The following is an 18,472-nucleotide window of genomic DNA, read 5'->3' as shown; positions in this document are numbered from 1 at the left end:
GGATGATTTAATTGCGGATTCTGAGTATACTATGATCCTATTTTAGTTTGTTTGCATGCATATGTTCTAACCATCATTCAATTCCAACTCTGGGTATTTATGTTCTAACTACTAATTAATTTGCAAACGCCCGCTAACCCATACTTAACAATCAAAAAGAAGAAAAAAATGTAAAACGCCACTATGCAAAGTCATCATCATCATCCCACCCCAATTGTGCGTAGATTGACTTCTCCGGCGTCACAGGCACAGTCGGAGCAGCAGTCGGCACGGCTAATCGGGCGGCACTTGCACCCTTCACAGGCGTAGCAAAGACATTGGCCTTAGCCGGGGTGGTAGTAATTGTGGTCGTGGCCTTCACAGGTGTCCCTGCCACTGCCGCCGGCTCAGTGGCTGTAGGAGCAGAAGGAATCGAAAGAGCAGGGGCCATGGCCGGTTTCTGAGGCGTTTCCACGATCATGGACGGCTTGCTTGAGCCGATGGACTTGACTCGGGGCATGAAGGCGTCCACGTGTCGGGCTGCGATCGGCGTGGTTGGGCCCTTTTCAGTGGCCCGAAAGGCAGGAGGAACAGGGGCAGGGACTGAAGTTGGGGCCGGGGCCGACTTGCTGGGGACGCGGAAAAGGGGTCCTGAGATTTTTCTCTTCGGCGATGCGCTGATATCAGCTGACGATAGAGGCTGGGTTGGTCGACGCGTGGGCGTTTCCTGGATCGCCCCGTCGTCGGCAGATCGGAAGAGCCCTGAATTTGAGGGTCGGATATTAGAGCCGGGAACAATTTGTGGCTCGCTTGTGAATGGGGAGGAAGATGAAGATCCCTGGGGTATGAGGGCTGGTTGGGAGAGACTCTTTGGAAGAGGAGGCATGTCTGCCATGGCGTCTTTCTTGCGACTGCCTTTGGGCGTGGCAGCCACCTGCACGCCTTGGCCGTAAGGGTTGCGCACTGGGTTCTTGGGCTTGCGTGAGCTGCCGCCGCCGGTGGACAGACGTTTGCTGGCATCTTCGGCGATATCTTTGGCTACGAGCTCGCGGTTGGGTTTGCGCAAAGCATGAATGGCTGCGTCGAGCTCTTTCTTCTGGTCCACGAGCATCTGCATCTTCTTGAGTTTAGTCTCATGCTGGCGCGCAACGGCGTTGAGATCCACTTCGCGATTCTCCACGCGCTTGGCTTTTTGGATTCCGCCGCGCACGTTGGCACTGACAGTGGGGAGTAGAGGATCCAGAGACTCTCGTCGGCTTTCAGTCGGCGCCGGGGTGGTGTTAGACCGACTGAGTGATGGGGGCTGTCGGGTTTGAGACGGTGCCTGGTCTGTCAACACGCGCTGGAATGCGCGGCGACGGGACTTCTGTGCGTGCTGTCGCTCAACAGGCGTTCCTGGTTCTCGGGGCGTCTTCTTCGTCTGAGCCTGCTTCGTGAAAGGCGAAATTGCAGTTGAGACGCCAAGTTTGCGAGTAATCAGCTTGCACTTGTCCGGCAGACGAGATGCGTAGAACGGGACAATGACTTCCGTGCAGAAATCGCGGACAGCATCACTTTCAACCTTCTTCCCAGATAAATGGTTGGTCTTGGCCGAGTCCGGGATCACTGTCTCCTCGAAGCTAACGGCATGCCAGATGCACAGTCGGTCGAGGTGGAGCTCAAGCATGACATTCAGGTCCTGGGGTTTTTTGCCTTTGGCGGTTTTCGTAGGCTTGTCTGCGCCCTCGCCATTACCCTCACGCTTCTTCTCATCCGCGATGATCGCCTCCAAAGCCATAGTCTCAAGAATCAAGAGAATCTGCAGTTGCGTTTCGCGCAACCGCAAGTCCGCAATATGCTTCTTCGATTCTGCATCCCTGGACATCTCGGACGGAAGCCCTTGATCATTAAGTGCACGATCGCGCCACCACTTGCGAATCAAGTCACTCTCCTCCGGATACAGCCCATTCTTGCCAAGTTTCTTCTTGGTGCTCCTGCGCTTCCGCTTCGGCGGCGCAGCCTCATCATCGGAAACACTCAGCAGCAGATCTTGAACCGTAGTCGGCAGAGTCTCACGATACTTGTGATCCATTCTCTTTGCCGTAAGAATAGCCTCTCTGTAGAACTCGACCAATTGGGCTGGTTTCCCAGACTCATTGTCCGAGGACTGGAATGCCGCGCGACAACGCGCCAGAGGGCCTTTGGCAAAGTAAGCCACGGAAGTCTGTCATCAACTATTAGCATTGCTCCACCGTCTCAGAGCACAAGCGCAGTCACTCACCTTCGACACATACAACGCCTGTAGATACTGCTCTCGCAGCCCATCCAGCAGCTCCTGCGGCGACTGCGTTACCTCCATATCCTGCTCTTCTGCAGCAGTAGCAGCAATATCACCACTCTGCTCCCCAACACCTAGCAACACCGGCCCCTCCGAGCCCTCATCACTGCGCAACATCTCATCCTGTGTCTCCCTGGCATCACTCTCAAACACATGTGCAAAAACAACCCCCACGTCCGCAGCACCCCGTCCCCTCTTTCCAAGCACAACCGGCTGCGGATCCTCAATCCTCGCAACCTCCCACCACTCCCCGACCTCTTTCCTCTCTCTCCGCCGTTCTATACCAGACAAGAACGAGGATGGAAAAGCTGAACCAGCACTCGCCTTCGCTGCAACAACCACCTCACCCTCACCTACACCCCGTAGCCTCATCAACGCATATACCCCCTTCTTGACGCGCTCAACCACCCATACTCCTGCCTCCCCGACAACCCGTACCGCAAGGACAGTATCCCCCACATTGTCTTTCTCAAGGACGGGGATATCCCCGACGAATATATTACACCATCCCGGAAGACCTTGAGTCTGGTTCTTATGTTCGCGCGGCTCAAAATCTATCCACGAATAGGGAATAGCATTGCGGGAGAGGGTAGTGATGGGCGTGAGATGGTGGTAGGGGTCTTGGTCTTCGGCGAGGGATGCGGAATAAGACTATCATTAGTACTAAGTTAGCAACATCGTCGAGTTATACCATATAAGGGGAAGTGGTATACATACGCGAACACTTATCATCTGCGGCGTCTCAGAAACCGCAAAGACGTCATTATGGACATTGACATTCTCGGAATGCGAGACCTTGCGCTTCTTGAACGGATGGTTGTCGAGGGATGCAGTTGATAATGAGGTACTTGTGGTATGGTTCGGGACGAGATTTAGAGGAATTGGAGCGAGGATATTGCTGCTGGGAGGAGATGTTGCTGCGGTGGTGGTGGTAGTTGCCATGGATGGTGGATGTGTGTAGGTGGACGCGTATGTTAACTAGCCTGGGTATGTGTTATGAGTGCAGCATTTCGTGAATCGACAAGTCGGTATGGAGAATATGCTGCGTGACTGTCTTGTATGTGCAATGGACCTTGATCATGGGGTAACCTAGAACAGAAGTAGTAGTTGTAGTGGTAAGTCGAGGCCTTCTCTCCCTGGGGCGGTGGGCGACGCGAGTCACGTCGGCGGAGAACTGGGCGGCACGCGTCGCGGCGGAGGGGTTGCCGAGTATAGCAGATTTTGTTAAGTGCCCACCCACGGGGATTTGCAGACCATCGGATTGCTGAGACATGAAATCCTGGAAATTTGGACTGTATAGACAAGTTTAACGGAATATTATCTATTGGCCAGAGTCACGTATACGGAGTATTCCCGATCTTGCGATCGCGATAAGACTCGTATGCTCCTAACCCTATAACCCTAAGTCGGACATGACCACGGAACACTTCAGATCGCTCCACTTGTCCATCTACAATCTACAAGATAGTTACACGGCACAATACTACTCCATGCATATGCATTCATTAATCTATGTGCTAATGTTTAGATTAGCAAATGGCGAGATTTCACTCTCAAGCCATCTATATCACTCCTGTCGGAGCATCATTCGAACCCCAGTGCGTCAGGGACACGCACCATCACGCCGGATGGCACGCATCCCCCGCAGATAAGACTCGAAGTTCCTATCGGTCCTAAGCCCGGAGGAGGCAGTGTTGAAGACTTTCGCTCCCGAAAACGCCGAAACAACCCTCCCAAGGTATATGAAAAAGTGGTATCATGTTGAATTTATCCTCGCCGAACCCGTCTCTTGCCGAGAGACCATGCAAAAAGTTGAACAAACATCCAAACATAAAAGTTGCTTTTTTGACATGTCTATGCTCGTGCTTTGAGTTGTTGAAAACAAAGCAAAATCATCACATTCGTAAAGGAAACAGACTCAGAAGAGAAGCAGGTCCACAGTCATTGCGAGCGACTCGCTTAGAACTTGAGGGCCTTGGGCTTCTCCCAGGAGAATTCCTGGTTGGTGAAGTGACCGTTCTTGGCGGTCTTGAAGTAGATGGGCTTGGCCAGATCCAGCTCCTTGACAATGACACCGGGACGGAGGTCAAAGTTGTCACGGATGATCTGGACGAGCTCATCGGAGGTCTTAGAGGAGGTGCCGTAGGTCTCGACGAAGATGGACAGGGGCTCAGCAACACCAATGGCGTAGGAGAGCTGGACGAGGGCACGGCGGGCAAGGCCAGCGTTGATGAGGGACTTGGCGATCCAACGAGCAACGTAGGCAGCCGAGCGGTCGACCTTGGAGTAGTCCTTACCGGAGAAGGCACCACCACCGTGAGCACCCCAACCACCGTAGGTGTCGACGATGATCTTACGGCCGGTGAGACCGGCGTCACCCTGGGGACCACCGATGACGAAGCGGCCGGAGGGCTGGAGGTGGTAGACGGTGCGGTCGTCCAGGAGGTTGGCAGGGATGACCGACTTGATGATCTGCTCCTTCAGGACCTTGCGGAGCTCCTCAGTGGAGACCTCGTCGCTGTGCTGGGCGGAGATGACAATGGTGTCCACACGGAGGGGCTTGACAGCACCGTTGTCGTGGGCGTACTCGATGGTGACCTGGGTCTTGGTGTCGGGGCGGAGCCAAGGGATGGTGCCGTTCTTGCGGGCATCAGTCATGGCCTTGTTGAGCTTGTGAGAGAGGACGACGGTGAGGGGGAGGAGCTCAGGAGTCTCATCGGTGGCATAACCGAACATGATACCCTGGTCACCAGCACCGAGCTTCTCAAGGGCCTCCTCGTAGTGCAGACCCTGGGCGATATCGGGCGACTGCTGCTCAATGGCAACCAAGACGTTGCAGGTCTTGTAGTCGAAACCCTTCTCGGAGGCATCGTAGCCGATGTCCTGGATGGCACCACGGATGACCTTCTGGTAGTCAAGCTTGGCCTGGGTGGTGATTTCACCGAAGACCATCACCATACCTGTAACGTGGGTCAGCGCACAGTCCCGATAAGATTAGATGGGTGGGGCGGGAAGGAGAAAAAAAAAACTTACCAGTCTTGGTAGCGGTCTCACAAGCGACCTAACGGCAACATGTTAATTCAAGACATTCATTCACATGCAAGGTGGACAAGCCGGATTGGAAAAGCGCCGGCCAATCAAGGGGCCAAGGGGTGCGCAAGAAAAATCCGACTCAGATAGAACCGATGAGGGGTCCGTACCTTAGAGAGAGGGTCCTCAGCAAGGCAGGCATCGAGGATGGCATCGGAGACCTGGTCACTGTGGAAAAACTGTCAGCAAGACATGAACCGAGTGCGCCAGGTAGAATTGAGGTTCGACATACGCAATCTTATCGGGGTGACCCTCTCCGACGGACTCGGAGGTGAAAAGGAAAGTAGATCCGTTGGCGACGCTACCCATTGTGAAGAGTGGGGGTGGGGATATGTAGAGATAGGGGGGGAAGTGAAGAAAGGAGAGAGGAGACGAGGAGGGAAGAAGAGGAGAAAGATTAGGGAGGGGGGAATAGAGTAGATATTAAAGAAGCGAGAAATGTAAGAAAATGGGAGGGAAGAGGGAAAAGGGAGGAGGGGAAAGAAGAGAAAAGAAGGAGGCAGAGAGGGGAATCTCGTATTAATGTGTCTCCGATGGCGCCATCTCTTCCGGCGGTCGGACTAGGCAGAAAAAAGTAAAATAGAATTGAAAAAAAAAAAAAGGACCCAAAAGAAAAACATGCATCGGCGGCGGATTTTGATTTGCCAACCGAAGAGATCCCCCTCTATTGTGCTATCAGCCAATCGGCGTCTCTCTCAACGGACGACGGACCTTCGGAGTTTCTTCAATTTCATTTTAACCTGCAAACTCGGGGTTGAATTACTCTGCGAACTACCGAAAGCTCCCTCCCTCTCCCACCTTTACTCCATCTCCAACCTGATTCAGATCACCCTTCGGATTCCGGCTCGCTTACGGGAGAATTGCGTTAATTTCCTTGGATTTTTCCTGCAACTCCGAACCTAGTAGCAACTAGCTCACCTCCTTGTCAGCATTCGACCCCGCGCCATACCTACCTTTTCCACCACCATTAGCTTCAACATCAGCATCAGCACCCACCAACTCAAAGTGCCGCCGTCAGCATGTCCAAATACGGCGTCCTAGTAATGGGCCCCGCTGGCGCGGGCAAAACCACCTTCTGCAGCTCTATTATCCAGCACCTCCAAAACACGCGTCGCAGCTGTTTCTACGTGAACCTAGATCCCGCGGCAGAGACCTTCAACTACGAGCCGGACCTCGACATCCGCGAGCTGATCACCCTCGAAGATGTGATGGAGGAGCTGGGACTAGGTCCCAATGGCGGGCTCATCTACTGCTTCGAGTTCCTCCTCCAGAACCTCGAGTTCCTCTCCGAGGCCCTCGACCCTCTCAGCGAAGAATACCTCATCATCTTCGACATGCCGGGTCAAATCGAGCTCTACACACACATCCCGCTGCTCCCTTCCCTGGTGCAGTTCCTATCCCGCCAGGGTCCGCTGAACATCAGTCTCTGCGCGGCATATCTCCTTGAGAGCACGTTCGTCGTGGACAAGGCCAAGTTCTTCGCCGGCACGCTGAGCGCCATGTCGGCCATGTTGATGCTAGAAATGCCGCACGTGAATATCCTGAGCAAGATGGACCAAGTCAAGGACATGGTTTCGCGCAAGGAATTGAAGCAGTTCACTAACGTGGATGTGAACAACTTGCTGGGCTCGGCGGGTGACGATGAGGAGTCATCAGTGGTTACTGGAGACCCATCGTCCAAGGACGCAATGTTGAGCGGAGGATCGTTCCAGCAATTGAACCGCGCGGTCGGGCAGCTCATCGACGACTTCAGCATGGTCTCGTTCCTCAAGCTGGACGTGCAGGATGAAGATAGTGTTGCCGCGGTGCTGAGTCACATCGACGATGCCATTCAGTACCATGAGGCTCAGGAACCTCGCGAGCCTTCCGATGCCCAGGAGGTCGATTACGAAGACTGAGCTGAGTGAGATGCCGTAAGCCGTTGTTGGCGCTGCCGCTGCCGCTGCCGCCGGCGCGCCGTGATTACGCCATCGCGTCAGTATTTGGGGGCGCATGCGCTAGCGCATCCTACTTTTCACTCCGTCGAGTTATATAGAGCTCCTGTTGTTGTTTCCTAGGTAGCTTGTGCGTGCCTGGATGCTGTGGAACCGCTACCTTGCTGAGTCACCGACAGCAACAACAATAAGTCAACTAACTAACCCACCAACGCCCGTCGCCGTTCTGCCATAAGCATCTACTACCCATTTGATATGGGGGCCAAAATGAAGGCAGATAGCATGCAGTGCTCTCGTATTCGGATACGATTTAAACACCGACGGGAATTATCTAATTGTCCGACCGACCAACCGATCCACCTGAAACAGGAATGTGAGCTGAAGGAACGAGATGGATTATGTTATGGCATTGTGCCAACCACATACTACTACCACTACTATCTACTCAACCCCTTACGACTATTATCTACAATTAAGATGTCTCTAAAACCGAACCAATGATAATGTCATATCATATGCAACCTGCACCTGCACCTTTTTTTCGTGTCACTTGGTCGATAGCTCTGTAAACAGCTTTTCAACTGCAGAAGTAGTAATTGAGAAATAGAAAAGTAAGTAGCATATGAGTTGTTTCTTCTGTCTTGTCTTATCTTATCACCAACAAGAAAAAAACAAATTCCTCAATCCTTGCAGTATACATGGCTTAGCATACCATAGCACCACATATCTATACCTCTACACCGCTCAATTCAAGGCAACTGAACTAAACTCAATTCACATTCACATTCACATTCAAAACGAACCAAAACCAGCCATGTAATCCATTCCATGCAGCATGCAATCGTTTATTCGTAGTAAGTAGTAGCCCAGCTCAGTCCAGGCCGGTCTCGGACCGCGGTGTCATTCCATTCCTTATTCCACCCTTCTTCATCTTCCAATGCAATCAATCCCATCTAGCATGACCATCAACCCATCCAGATTATTACCAAGTTCCCAACTCCAACTCAACCCAACTCATCCTTTTAAGACTCTCCCCTCACAACCCAATTTTCAATTCTAATACCTCCCCGCCCCACCCATAGTCCCCGTCACATACCCCCCAACACCCCCAGACCCCGTAACAGCCCTCCCGCCCTCCACCCCATCCCTAAACCCATCCACGAACCCCCCCGCAACACCAACAAGCCACCCCAAATCCCTCCCGGTCTTCTCGATCCCAACGGAATAAACATACCACAAAGCACCCAGCACGAGCGCCCACCACAGCAACCTCAGGGCAAGATTCACCCAGAACATGACGAGACGGCGAGCATAGTCGAGGATCTTGAGGGAGATGATGAGGACGAGGGCGAGGATGAAGATGGAGACGAGGTCGGGCATTGGCATGGAGGAGGTGAGGAGCGAGGCGAGCGGGTGGATGAGGTAGGGGTCGAGGTAGGCGGAGCGGCAGTGGGAGATGTAGGGGGTTAGGTAGGTAGTGTGGAGGGAGGCGAGGTGGGAGGCGATGGGGGTGGAGGTGAGGGTTTTGAAGGTTGGATGTTGTTGGATTAGGGAGAGGAGGGAGTCTGTTAGGTTGGTGAGTGGGTGGTTAGTATTGTTGATGTTGATGTTGGTTGGGGAGATTGGGAGGGTGGTGGTGGTGTTGATGGGGTAGGAGGTATTTGTGGTTGCGTTTGAGGTATTACCTGGGAGAAAGTCCATTGTGATTTGATTAATGGAGCTCACTGTCACCAGATATAGTAATCTGGTAGGAAGAGAGTATGGAGGTAGGCGAGGTGGCCACTCTCTTTTTATGCCTTGACGATTGGACGATGAAGGTTTGTCGTGGGGTGATCGCGGGTGGATAAGGTTGCAGAAAATAACCTTGTGCTATATACGGAGAGCCTTATAAGGTGGAAAGTATCATGGTCGAAATGAAGAAGCCAAACAAAGGAGATTCAAAGAGAAGATGATGGATGAAGGAGAAATCGGGACTTTCCTTCGGCCAGATGCGCCAGAGACAATGCGGCCATGCGCGGACCAATTAGCGGCCGAGCGCAAAGCCAAACCAGGCAAACACCGCAGCCAGTCCGGGGGTGGATCCCGTGATATCACGGAACTCGCAGGCATGCGATAAGTCAACTTTCTCGTTCTTCCTTGCACATTCTTATTTTACTCTGCTAGAATTTCGTTCATCTCAACATACTCAGCTGACAGCTGTACATCTATGCAATTATACATAATCACGTCGTGATCGTGAGATATATACATGCCCATCTGGCCATGGACCCCATTTGACCATATACAAGCATCGGAGTATGCGCTGCACCCGACCAAAACAAATAGGTGCTTCCAAAACATGTCACACGCTAGAGTGTCGACGCCAAGACACCTCCCATGTGATTATTTTATACAGCGAAGAAACGAGAAAAATCTAATATGCCGTCGTTCAAGCCATCAGAGTCCTGAACGTCTCGCGTTGGGCCATGATTTCGGCCTGAAGTTTGCGGGTCTGGCGGAGTGCATCGTCCCTGTTGCAGTTTGTTAGCAATTATTCCAAGGTAACCCGTCTCTCATGACTTACCGATCAGACTGAAGTTCCGCGACTTCTATTTGCGCCCGGTTCATCCGGCTCACAACTTCTTCCATCTCCGAATCAGCGTCGCGAAGGAGCTTCTCCAGCTCCTTCACCCGCCGTTCCAGCGTTTCCGATTGGATAGCCTGATCCAAAGCAATACCCCTACCACTGGTTGTCAAGTCCAGACGAGGAGACCGTGAGCCAAAGGGCGTGGTCGGAGGCATGGGCGACAAGGCCGCAGGGCTGCGAGCGCCGTTCTTCATGCGCTTCAGTTGCGCGTTGTGGTTCTCCTCAAGAGCGCGCACTTCTTCTTCGTGGCGCGTCATTTCGTCCTCGGAGTACTGCTGCGCCATCAGCAGGATGTCCTCCATCTCCTTGAGACGGGCCTGCATCTCATTGATACGAGCGGCTGACAGCTGCTGCTCCTTTTCACCCTTGCCAATGGCCTCGGCCAGACGGCTTCGCAGGGCATTGTTGCTGGCAAGCTGCTGTTGCACATGCTGCGCAAGCACGTCGGTCCGGTTGACCGACTCCACGAGTGAGTTTTGCTCGGCGAGGGGCGACTGGGCCGCGCTGGCTTCGGCGATTTCCCGATCCGCCTGAAGTTGCCTGTAAGCGGACTCCAGGGACGAAGAGGTTGCGAGGACCTCGGCGAATCCATCCCGATCACATTCGAGGTCTTCAGGAACGGTGATGTCGTGCTCCTGGAGTATTACGCGCAGGGAGGTGGTCTCCTGTTCAGCCCGGTCCAGGTCCATCTTCAGACCTGCCAATCCTTTTTCGCACTGCCACTTCTGTTCCAGAGCTTCCTCGGCACGCTGCCGAAGGTCGTTTACTTCTTCGCGCAAGTTACGCACTTCGCGCTCATAGCCCAGCTTGCGCGGAGAACCCACTTGCTGTGCGCGCGCAATCTCCATCTCCATGAGCTGAAGCCGCTTCTCGTACTCACGGGCATCGTGAGCCTGGCGATCAAGCAGACGCCGAAGAGACTGGTGAAGCGCATCGCGCTGCGCCTCAACATCCTCGATTCTATCCGCCAGGTTCTCGCGGGGAGACTCATTGCGCTCCTTGGCGGATACGGAATTCGAGCGCGACAAAGAACTGGAGCGGGAGAGACCGGGCGACGGCTTAGTGCGCACGCGCGCCAACGAATTCGACCGCGACAGTCCCAATCCGACGTTTCTGGCAGTGGGCATGCCATCTTCTTCGGCAATTGAAGCGAATCGACTGCCTTGCAGCTGGGCGAGAGAGGCGTTTTCGATCTTCAGCGCTTCGATTTCCTCCATCAACCGCTGGACTTCCGACGGATCGGATGGAGGCGCGGCAGGTTGACTGCCTTGTTGCAATTGAGGGATAACAGTGTCACGCATATGATCCCGTTCGTTTCGCAACTGTTCGAGTTCTACTCTCATGGCGGTCAACAAGTCTTCAAAATTATCCTTGATTTGGCGCTCTTCGGCCAGCTTCCTACGGGTATCATCTAATGCGGCTTCGAGCTCCCTTGTCCGGGAGGACAGGTCCGAGAGGTCTACTCTCTCCCGTCGCAGCTAATGTGTGTTAGTCTTGGAGTTCAAGTTCTCTGTGCTGATGGAAGTCATACCTGCTGGACTTGGGACTCTAGTATCTGGACGTGTGCTTCCGAGGCTGCCCGGCGACTGCGCTCTTCTTGCAACTTTTGACCCAGATCCACCTTGATCTGAGCCCGCTCCTGCTCTGCAGTGCGTTTGTACTTTTCAATATCTTCGACCCGACCACCCGACTCAAACGCGTAGCGGATGGAGCTGCTGCCCGAATCGGAGAAGTAATCGCTGGTCCGGCGATTGGGGGTATCTAAGGGCATATCTGACTGCAATCTCTCCACCAAATCCTCCAACTCCATCTCCCGCCGGATGGACCCGGCCAGCTCTGAGCTGATCTCCCGCAGTTCATTCTCAAGCTCGGTCACCAGCGTCGTCGCCCTGGAGTCCAGGATACTTCCACTGCTCAGAGACGGATTTCGCTGCGGGAGAGGCACTTGCGGCTTGGAGGGGTCGAAGGGCACCGTGGTGGACGGTGTTATGGAGAAGGACGCGCTGTGGAGGGAGGCAGGCATCGGGGAAGGCACCGGGGAACGACCGGTCTCGGAGATCTCGGTACTAGAGGATTCCGCGCCGGGGGAAGATGTTGTAGCGCGCCACCCAAAAAAAGAACTGATCTTGTTTGCCGGTGTTTTCGGCTGTTTGGAGTCACCGGACGAGGACCGGCTGGGGGAATCGATATGTAGCGGTGGAGGACGGCGTGAGGGAAGGTGCAAGGCCATGGTCGTGGGGCGCTTGGGGAGGAATGCCGGCGATTTGAGGATGGGAACGAATGGCTCGCTCACAAGACGGCTGTGTAGGGACGTCCCATTCGAGAATTGAGAGGAGTATCTGGGGTTGTGGGTATTGACGTTGCTGCTCTCCTCGTCGTCGTCCACGTAGGCTGCGGAGGTATCTATACGTAGATGGGACGCGGACGGACCACCACGGGGAGATCTGGAGAAGAGTAGAAAAAGTCCGAGATTAGTCTTGCCACGTCTGAAGGGAAAAGTGGACATGGAAAGGCCTTCTCCCGGCTGCAGAAGTAGCGTGAGATTGCAAGGACCGCAAGCACCAGAGTGAGGGGAGCAGGGGGAGAAGGTGAGGGGAAGAGAGCACGGGCAGGGGGCAACGGCTGTCATACCTGTCCAGGTTCCTTGGAACCGAATGAAGGGAGTCGTCGTCCTCCTGGCCGTCAACTTCATACACGGAACCGGAGAAGGAATAGGTTGAAGCAGGGGAGTAGGCCAAGTTATGATGGCCGGCAGCGAGAGGAGAGGAAGAGACAGGGAGTGACAGCGGATCTGCAGGCGAGTCGCCCGGGGGGGAGGAGGGTAGCAGGGGCGAGGAAGGAGGCCTGGATTGGCGCGACAGGATCACAGCATCCTGGGGAAGTGGTTTCCTGCGCACAAGGGTGGCCGAAGGAGGGGGAGAGGCCAGAGAGGTAGTAGAGGGCGGCAAATGGGAAGAAGGAGAGGTGACAGGACCAGCAGCGGCGGCGGCGGCAGCGGAGGTAGAGGAGGAAGCAGAGGAGGGAGGACGAGGATGAGGAGGAGGAGGAGGAGGAGGAGGAGGAGGAGGAGGACTTGGCCAAGCGCCGGGGTCATCAAACACAGGAGATGGAGACAACTGATGATAAGTCTGGGACAAGGAATGGAGATGATTATGGTTTGGGCTTGAGGATAAAGCGCCCGAGGCAGGCGGAGAAGTCCAGCCTGGGGCCATGAGGGAGGAGACACTCTAATTGGCAAGGTTGAGCGCCAAACCCGGGACAATTGACAAGAACAGGTAAAGACGGGAAGGGAAGGGGGGGTGAAAGACACAGAGAGGAGGGAAGATCAGAAACAATCGTTGGTCAATGGGTTCAGGATCGACGCACCCTCATGGTGACGAGGGCAGGAGGCGTTTAGTTTTGGCACGGGGCAATAATCATTCAATGGGAGGAGAGGCAGGTTTGACAAGACGTTCAGGGGAATAATAGTGGATGGAACGGACCCATTGGACGGGAGAGGGAAGTAAGTAGATAGTCCAGTAAGTAAAGTTCAGACAATCCCAATCTAGCTGGATCAATCAGTCCATCACAAAAGTAGACATGCACACATGGATTACACGCAGTCTGTTTCTGAATGGGTTAGTTTCAGTTGGTTTAGAGGGAAGATCGGGGCGACAAGGGCGAAGGGGAGAAAAAAAAAAAAGAAAAAGAAAAAAGGAGGGCGGATTGAAAGGGGCGGAGAGAGGAAGAGAGAGAGAGAGAGAGAGAGAAAGAGAGAAAGAAAGGCTTCGGAGAGAGGATCGTGAGATTGACCATAGCTTCAAGCCAATTGCTGATTGGTGCCGACAAAACTAATTCCCGAATTGGTGGGGATTTGCTCTACTACTAACTACTCAGTTACAGGAATAATCCATAATAATAATCCGCTGAATCTTTAGTTAGTTGGTAGATACAAAGTAGTTGGTTGTGGACACCCAAGTTCTCACTATTCAGAGGGCATTGCTGGTTAATTCTCACCAGGTTGAAGTCAACATTCCTACAGCTCCTCCCATATTTCTTTACACATTTTTCTCTCCATCTTCAAGTTATCTCTAGTATTCTCTGCCATCCCGAGACCAGCTCGCCTCCAGTCCAGACGGCCGATCGGAGTCCAGCCCCACTCGATATCACGGTAGTCGGAAGACCGCAGGTCTAGTCAGGGGTAGATTAGAGAGAGCAGTTTACTGACTTTCCCATAGTCCACCCAACCCATGGTTGCAGCATCAACCACAACCACAAACAAGGTCAAAGAACAACCAAGATCCATTTTCAGAAACCACCCTCAAAGATATGCTGACATACTGTTTGTTTCACCAACAAGGAGGCTTGGATACTGAAAATAGCACAAACAAAATTGCAAAACAAATAATGTGGCCGGCCCTATAGTCAGCATATCGGCTGGCCCCCAACCTCTCCCTCTCCCGACAGAGAGAGAGCAAAAAATCTCTTACTCTACTACTTACTTCTACTACGTACTAACTAGCCTAGTGGCCGGTGCGTCCTGCACCCGAGCAGTTATGACCCGAACTAGTTCCACTACCAAACCATCTATTTACTGCACAGTACAGAAGTAGTCGTCACCCTCTGCTGCACAGTAGATAGATTCAGGAGACTGTCAATGCAGAGTGCAGCTTGCAGACGCAGACATCGTCACACACACACTACACTCTCTTTCAGTGCACAGATCTCCACTTTTTGCGGATCTCCTGCATGTGATGACTGGCGATGTGATTGGGTTTGAGACCTGAACCGTGGTAGAAAAGTGAGACTCCCGTCTGCAACTGTATAGCCTTAGGGGGGAGGGGGCCATGGCAATGGGGCTGTTAGTAACTTAGTAGTCATAAGTTGTAAGCGCCCGGCTTGAACTCGCTTGATTGATAGTATGTACTACGTATCCGTTCCGAACCAACATTTTATTTTCCCTCCCTCCTACATCAGTTAGAAACTGACACACGACCAGTCCAGAATCCCAATTACTAAATATAGTTACTATCTTTTTTGCGACGTGAAACAACTGCCAACCGATAGATAACTATTGAGGCTTATTCTAGACCTTTGATCGTCGACGGTTGGCTGCAATAGTTTAGGGTTACTATATAGTAGTATTATTATTATCTGGCTACTATTTTTTACGCTCATTTTATTCTATTATGACATTAAACGTGATAGGAGATGGTCTGACCACGGTTAACAACCCTTGGGGGGGGAAGGGTTATTATTATGGATCATCCCGACTAGTAGTGCTAACGGGCAGTGGAGGTCCATAATAACTATTACTTAGCTAACTAGATTGATGAGTTCTGCCGTGTCTACATAAATTAAATGGCTCATTATCCTACAGTACGCGGATGCTAAGGTAATTTGTAGGTTCAGTACGTGTTTCTTTGTCTATCCCATCTCTTCTGGGTATTCTCCTCCGAGAGAAATATCTACTAAGTACTAGACTACTACCTAAATATATTTGCTAATGAGACACTCATATATAAAATATTTCTATACCATACTATCCATTCTTCCTACCAAACTCTGTTTCTATTATTCTCCCCAATTTTAAGAACACATAAAAAACAAAAAAGTATAATAATTCCTCCCCCAACTACACCAATCAGCAAGGGGGCGAAACCCCCTCCCAAACTCTAAGCCAACACAACACAACAACTTCCATTGTGATTGACACCACTCCGTCATTATCATCAAGTTCAGAAATAAAACAATGGAATATAACTACATATTTCACGAAAGAAATTCTCCTGCTTCTATATTTATCCCTCCCTCATATCTCATAACTCAAAGTGGCGCCATCCCATGCAAATCATGTCTTAGCTTGCACTTCATGGTCCGGCAGGGCACTATCTAACTACTACCTAAAAAAGACAGGGAAGGATAGATAGTAGTAATAGCATAAATACAGGGCTGCAGGGGTAGCTTCCCCCGGCCCCCCTCCGGCCCCCCTCCGGCCCCCTTACTACTCCCGTATGTAGACCCTTATTTCTGCGCTCCTTTCTTTTTTCTTTTCCTTGGTTCAGGTGGTGTCAAACGTGCAGTAGTGCTGCAGTATTCCGGTTCTATTTTGGGAAACATGATGCAGTATATACCATAGTAATGTTTGTTAAGTGGTCGGTGATTCAGGATGTTAGTAGCAGTAGCAGTAGGTTCGGGTGGTTGGGTGGTTAGTAGTTTGATTATGGGGCTCGGTTCGGTTTCATATCCGTGGTCAGCTACTTCTACTACTGGAAGTAGCTTTGTTTATTTGATACACTGGGTATGTAGGGTATATCCACCGGAAGTTCCAAGAGACTCCCTAGATAGTGAGTATTGTTGAGATTTTATTCAAATGGGTGTTTCTGCGTATATCTAATAATTTGAATTCAAGTATCGACGCCTTAACTCATCGCTAAACATAGCTGACTCGAATCAATATATCAACCGACGCCTTGTACACGTAAAAGCTCATTGCTCCTGGCTCGTAATGCTTTTCAGCTTTTCGCAGAATCGAAAACATTGCATGCCACTTAGTATTCAACCAGACCGATGCTCGCATAACACACATAAACATATCCTCGTTCAGATTGCATCCCAAGTCTAATATGGGATAAAATCGAATCTCATCCGATCTGAAGATTTTGTCAGTATTATCATCACCGCAAATAAAGGAATAGTACATACCGAGATATTGACTCCATCCCTCGTTTTCGTCAATTTGGTTCGCCCAATACTGTTCCAGGAATTTCAATGACTGCAACACATTTGGTACTCGAATCGTATCATGCAGCGAAGACAGTAGCCGCCGCACTTGCTCGCGATCTTCTCCGCGCGCCTCACACCCAGCGATGAATAGCGGGGTAGTCAGCATTACCCACGGACTCAGCCCCGGAGACGGCCCGATCTGAGCCGTGCATTCGAGGATCCTCTTGACGGACTCCTGCACCACAGGTGCAGACGCTGGTGTTTTTCGTAGTCGACGATGGATCTGAATGAGAGCACTGAGTTGAAAGGCCTCGTTACAGAGCATGAGCTGCTGGATACATTCCGCAGAAAGACCCTCCACGACGCCCGGGTAGAACGCGGGCTGCGAAGCCACATCTTGTTCCATGAGATGACGGAGCGACGACTCCAGCGCTGCAGCTTCATTGTGTACGCTGACCTCGTTCCCTTGGACAGAATTCTCATCGCCTTCCTGCCCCCGACTCTGATGCTCCCGCCAAGCGACGGCCCCAATCCTTCGGAAGATCGTGGCCAAATTTACCGTAAACCCCCAGTAATCATCCAAGTAATCCGGCGACGCCGACTGATTTGGCCCAATGGAGACCAGCTGATCTGTAGCTTCACCGATGGGCGGCCCATTCCCCGTCAACGCAGTCAGCGACACGATTGACCGATACCATCTATCCAGATACCGCCTGAACCCTTCTGGCGATTTGGGCGACAGCGCCCCGCTCTGATCTGATGCCTCCATCAGAGCCCGGGCACCTTCGATATGTGCGCGCCAGGAATTGGGGTGGATTGCACCGGAGTGTATCTCTGCGAGACAGAGCGTTCGGGCAGTTGCGAGCAGCGCATCCGATCCCCTGCTCGCGGGATTTTGTAGTTCCGTTCTGAAATGTTCTAAGCTGAGGGCCATGAAGCGTGCGATTTCGGGTGCGGACTTGACGTTCTCGGATTGATTGTGGAGGGCTTGAAGGTGGATAGCGGAGAGGGCCATGGTTGCGTAGAGGAGGGACGGGGTCTGAAGCGCCATGGGGACGAGCATCTTGCAGATATCGCGCTGCATGCCGGAGTGGCAAGCCGTGATCTGAGAGGCATCGTTGAGGAAGTGATGGAGGAGGGATTTCTGGTCGGTAGAGAGGGAGGCGAAGGGATCAATATGGCGGACTAAGGTGGTGTTCGTGGGTTGGGTAGACGGAGATGTTGCGATTGTGCCCGGAGAAAGAGCAGCCGCAGCTTTTGTGGTGTAGATGAATTCGCCAGGGGAGTACTCTGATTGCAAGTATTCAAGTTAGACCAGTATATCCAGGTATACCACAGGCTAGATGGTATTCACCCACCAAGTTTTTGCATGCCTCCCGGTCCCACGCAAGCCCCAAACCGTGAGCGCGAAAAGGCTCGGCCCCCCCACTGCAGCTGCATCGCATATCGACATTGCGTGCCAGCCGTCATGCAGCGACCACAACTGGGACGCTGCTCATCGCATTTCTGCCGTCGGGCTTTACATCGTTTGCACCCATTGAAAGATCGAGACATGGAGTTAGCGGAGATGAGGGGATCGCAGAAAATGTTGCTGATTGCTTTTTTCCCTCTGCGGAGTCTTCGGCTCTTCCCCGGCTCAGGGGGGTTTCGTCCGCTGGTTACTTCTCCGCAGCTGATAAGAGTGACAAGGTGGGGGAATAGGTGTCACCAACTGTCGATGAACGTTGTCAATTTCTGTGCGGAGAAGATGGAGAGGAGATGAATCCCAAGCCGCAGGTGTGCCACGAGCCCGTGGAAAGTCTTACCGGTCAGTGCGAGAAA

At 52.4% G+C, this 18,472-nt stretch overlaps 5 protein-coding genes across 5 annotated transcripts; 1 reads left to right on the top strand and 4 right to left on the bottom strand.

Moving 5' to 3' along the window:
• Window positions 1-181: 181 nt before the first annotated feature.
• On the bottom strand, window positions 182-3,916 carry BO87DRAFT_381947 (uncharacterized protein; the record flags this gene model as incomplete). Its single annotated transcript, XM_025624582.1, has 6 exons — window positions 182-2,182; window positions 2,240-2,947; window positions 3,014-3,274; window positions 3,369-3,588; window positions 3,689-3,753; window positions 3,914-3,916. The coding sequence occupies 6 exons, from the start codon at window positions 3,914-3,916 to the stop codon at window positions 182-184; spliced, it is 3,258 nt and encodes a 1,085-aa protein (XP_025485412.1).
• On the bottom strand, window positions 3,783-5,859 carry BO87DRAFT_372066 (S-adenosylmethionine synthetase). Its single transcript, XM_025622198.1, has 4 exons — window positions 5,619-5,859; window positions 5,497-5,554; window positions 5,330-5,357; window positions 3,783-5,256 (listed from the first exon to the last, which is right to left on the bottom strand). Exons 1-4 carry the CDS (start codon window positions 5,693-5,695, stop codon window positions 4,256-4,258), a joined length of 1,164 nt encoding a protein of 387 aa, XP_025485411.1. The 5' UTR covers window positions 5,696-5,859; the 3' UTR covers window positions 3,783-4,255.
• A 157-nt stretch (window positions 5,860-6,016) lies between these two features.
• On the top strand, window positions 6,017-7,430 carry BO87DRAFT_9936 (putative signal sequence-binding GTPase GPN3). Its single transcript, XM_025629721.1, has one exon. The coding sequence runs from the start codon at window positions 6,406-6,408 to the stop codon at window positions 7,282-7,284; it is 879 nt and encodes a 292-aa protein (XP_025485410.1). The 5' UTR covers window positions 6,017-6,405; the 3' UTR covers window positions 7,285-7,430.
• A 946-nt stretch (window positions 7,431-8,376) lies between these two features.
• Window positions 8,377-9,414, bottom strand: BO87DRAFT_432610 (Apq12 family protein; the record flags this gene model as incomplete). The annotated part of the gene is made up of 1 exon (XM_025627626.1): window positions 8,377-9,414. Exon 1 carries the CDS (start codon window positions 9,019-9,021, stop codon window positions 8,377-8,379), a length of 645 nt encoding a protein of 214 aa, XP_025485409.1. The 5' UTR covers window positions 9,022-9,414.
• Window positions 9,415-9,748: 334 nt separating this feature from the next.
• On the bottom strand, window positions 9,749-18,205 carry BO87DRAFT_392550 (uncharacterized protein; the record flags this gene model as incomplete). The annotated part of the gene is made up of 5 exons (XM_025625012.1): window positions 9,749-9,830; window positions 9,884-11,424; window positions 11,478-12,349; window positions 16,631-17,941; window positions 18,010-18,205. The coding sequence occupies 5 exons, from the start codon at window positions 18,203-18,205 to the stop codon at window positions 9,749-9,751; spliced, it is 4,002 nt and encodes a 1,333-aa protein (XP_025485408.1).
• Between the last annotated feature and the right edge of the window lie 267 nt (window positions 18,206-18,472).

Source organism: Aspergillus neoniger (assembly GCF_003184625.1).
Source record: "Aspergillus neoniger CBS 115656 unplaced genomic scaffold BO87scaffold_1, whole genome shotgun sequence".
Classification (NCBI taxonomy): domain Eukaryota; kingdom Fungi; phylum Ascomycota; class Eurotiomycetes; order Eurotiales; family Aspergillaceae; genus Aspergillus; species Aspergillus neoniger.
This window is presented reverse-complemented; position numbering and strand designations above follow the sequence as displayed.

Bases quoted from the DNA above. Each gene is read 5' to 3' on its own strand.
- BO87DRAFT_9936 (XM_025629721.1), top strand. From the start codon at position 6,406: ATGTCCAAATACGGCGTCCTAGTAATGGGCCCCGCTGGCGCGGGCAAA.
- BO87DRAFT_372066 (XM_025622198.1), bottom strand. From the start codon at position 5,695: ATGGGTAGCGTCGCCAACGGATCTACTTTCCTTTTCACCTCCGAGTCC. The intron at 5,358-5,496 runs GTACGGACCCCT...TGTTGCCGTTAG, and splicing joins CTGAGGACCCTCTCTCTAAG to GTCGCTTGTGAGACCGCTAC. The intron at 5,257-5,329 runs GTAAGTTTTTTT...CCCACGTTACAG, and splicing joins TGAGACCGCTACCAAGACTG to GTATGGTGATGGTCTTCGGT.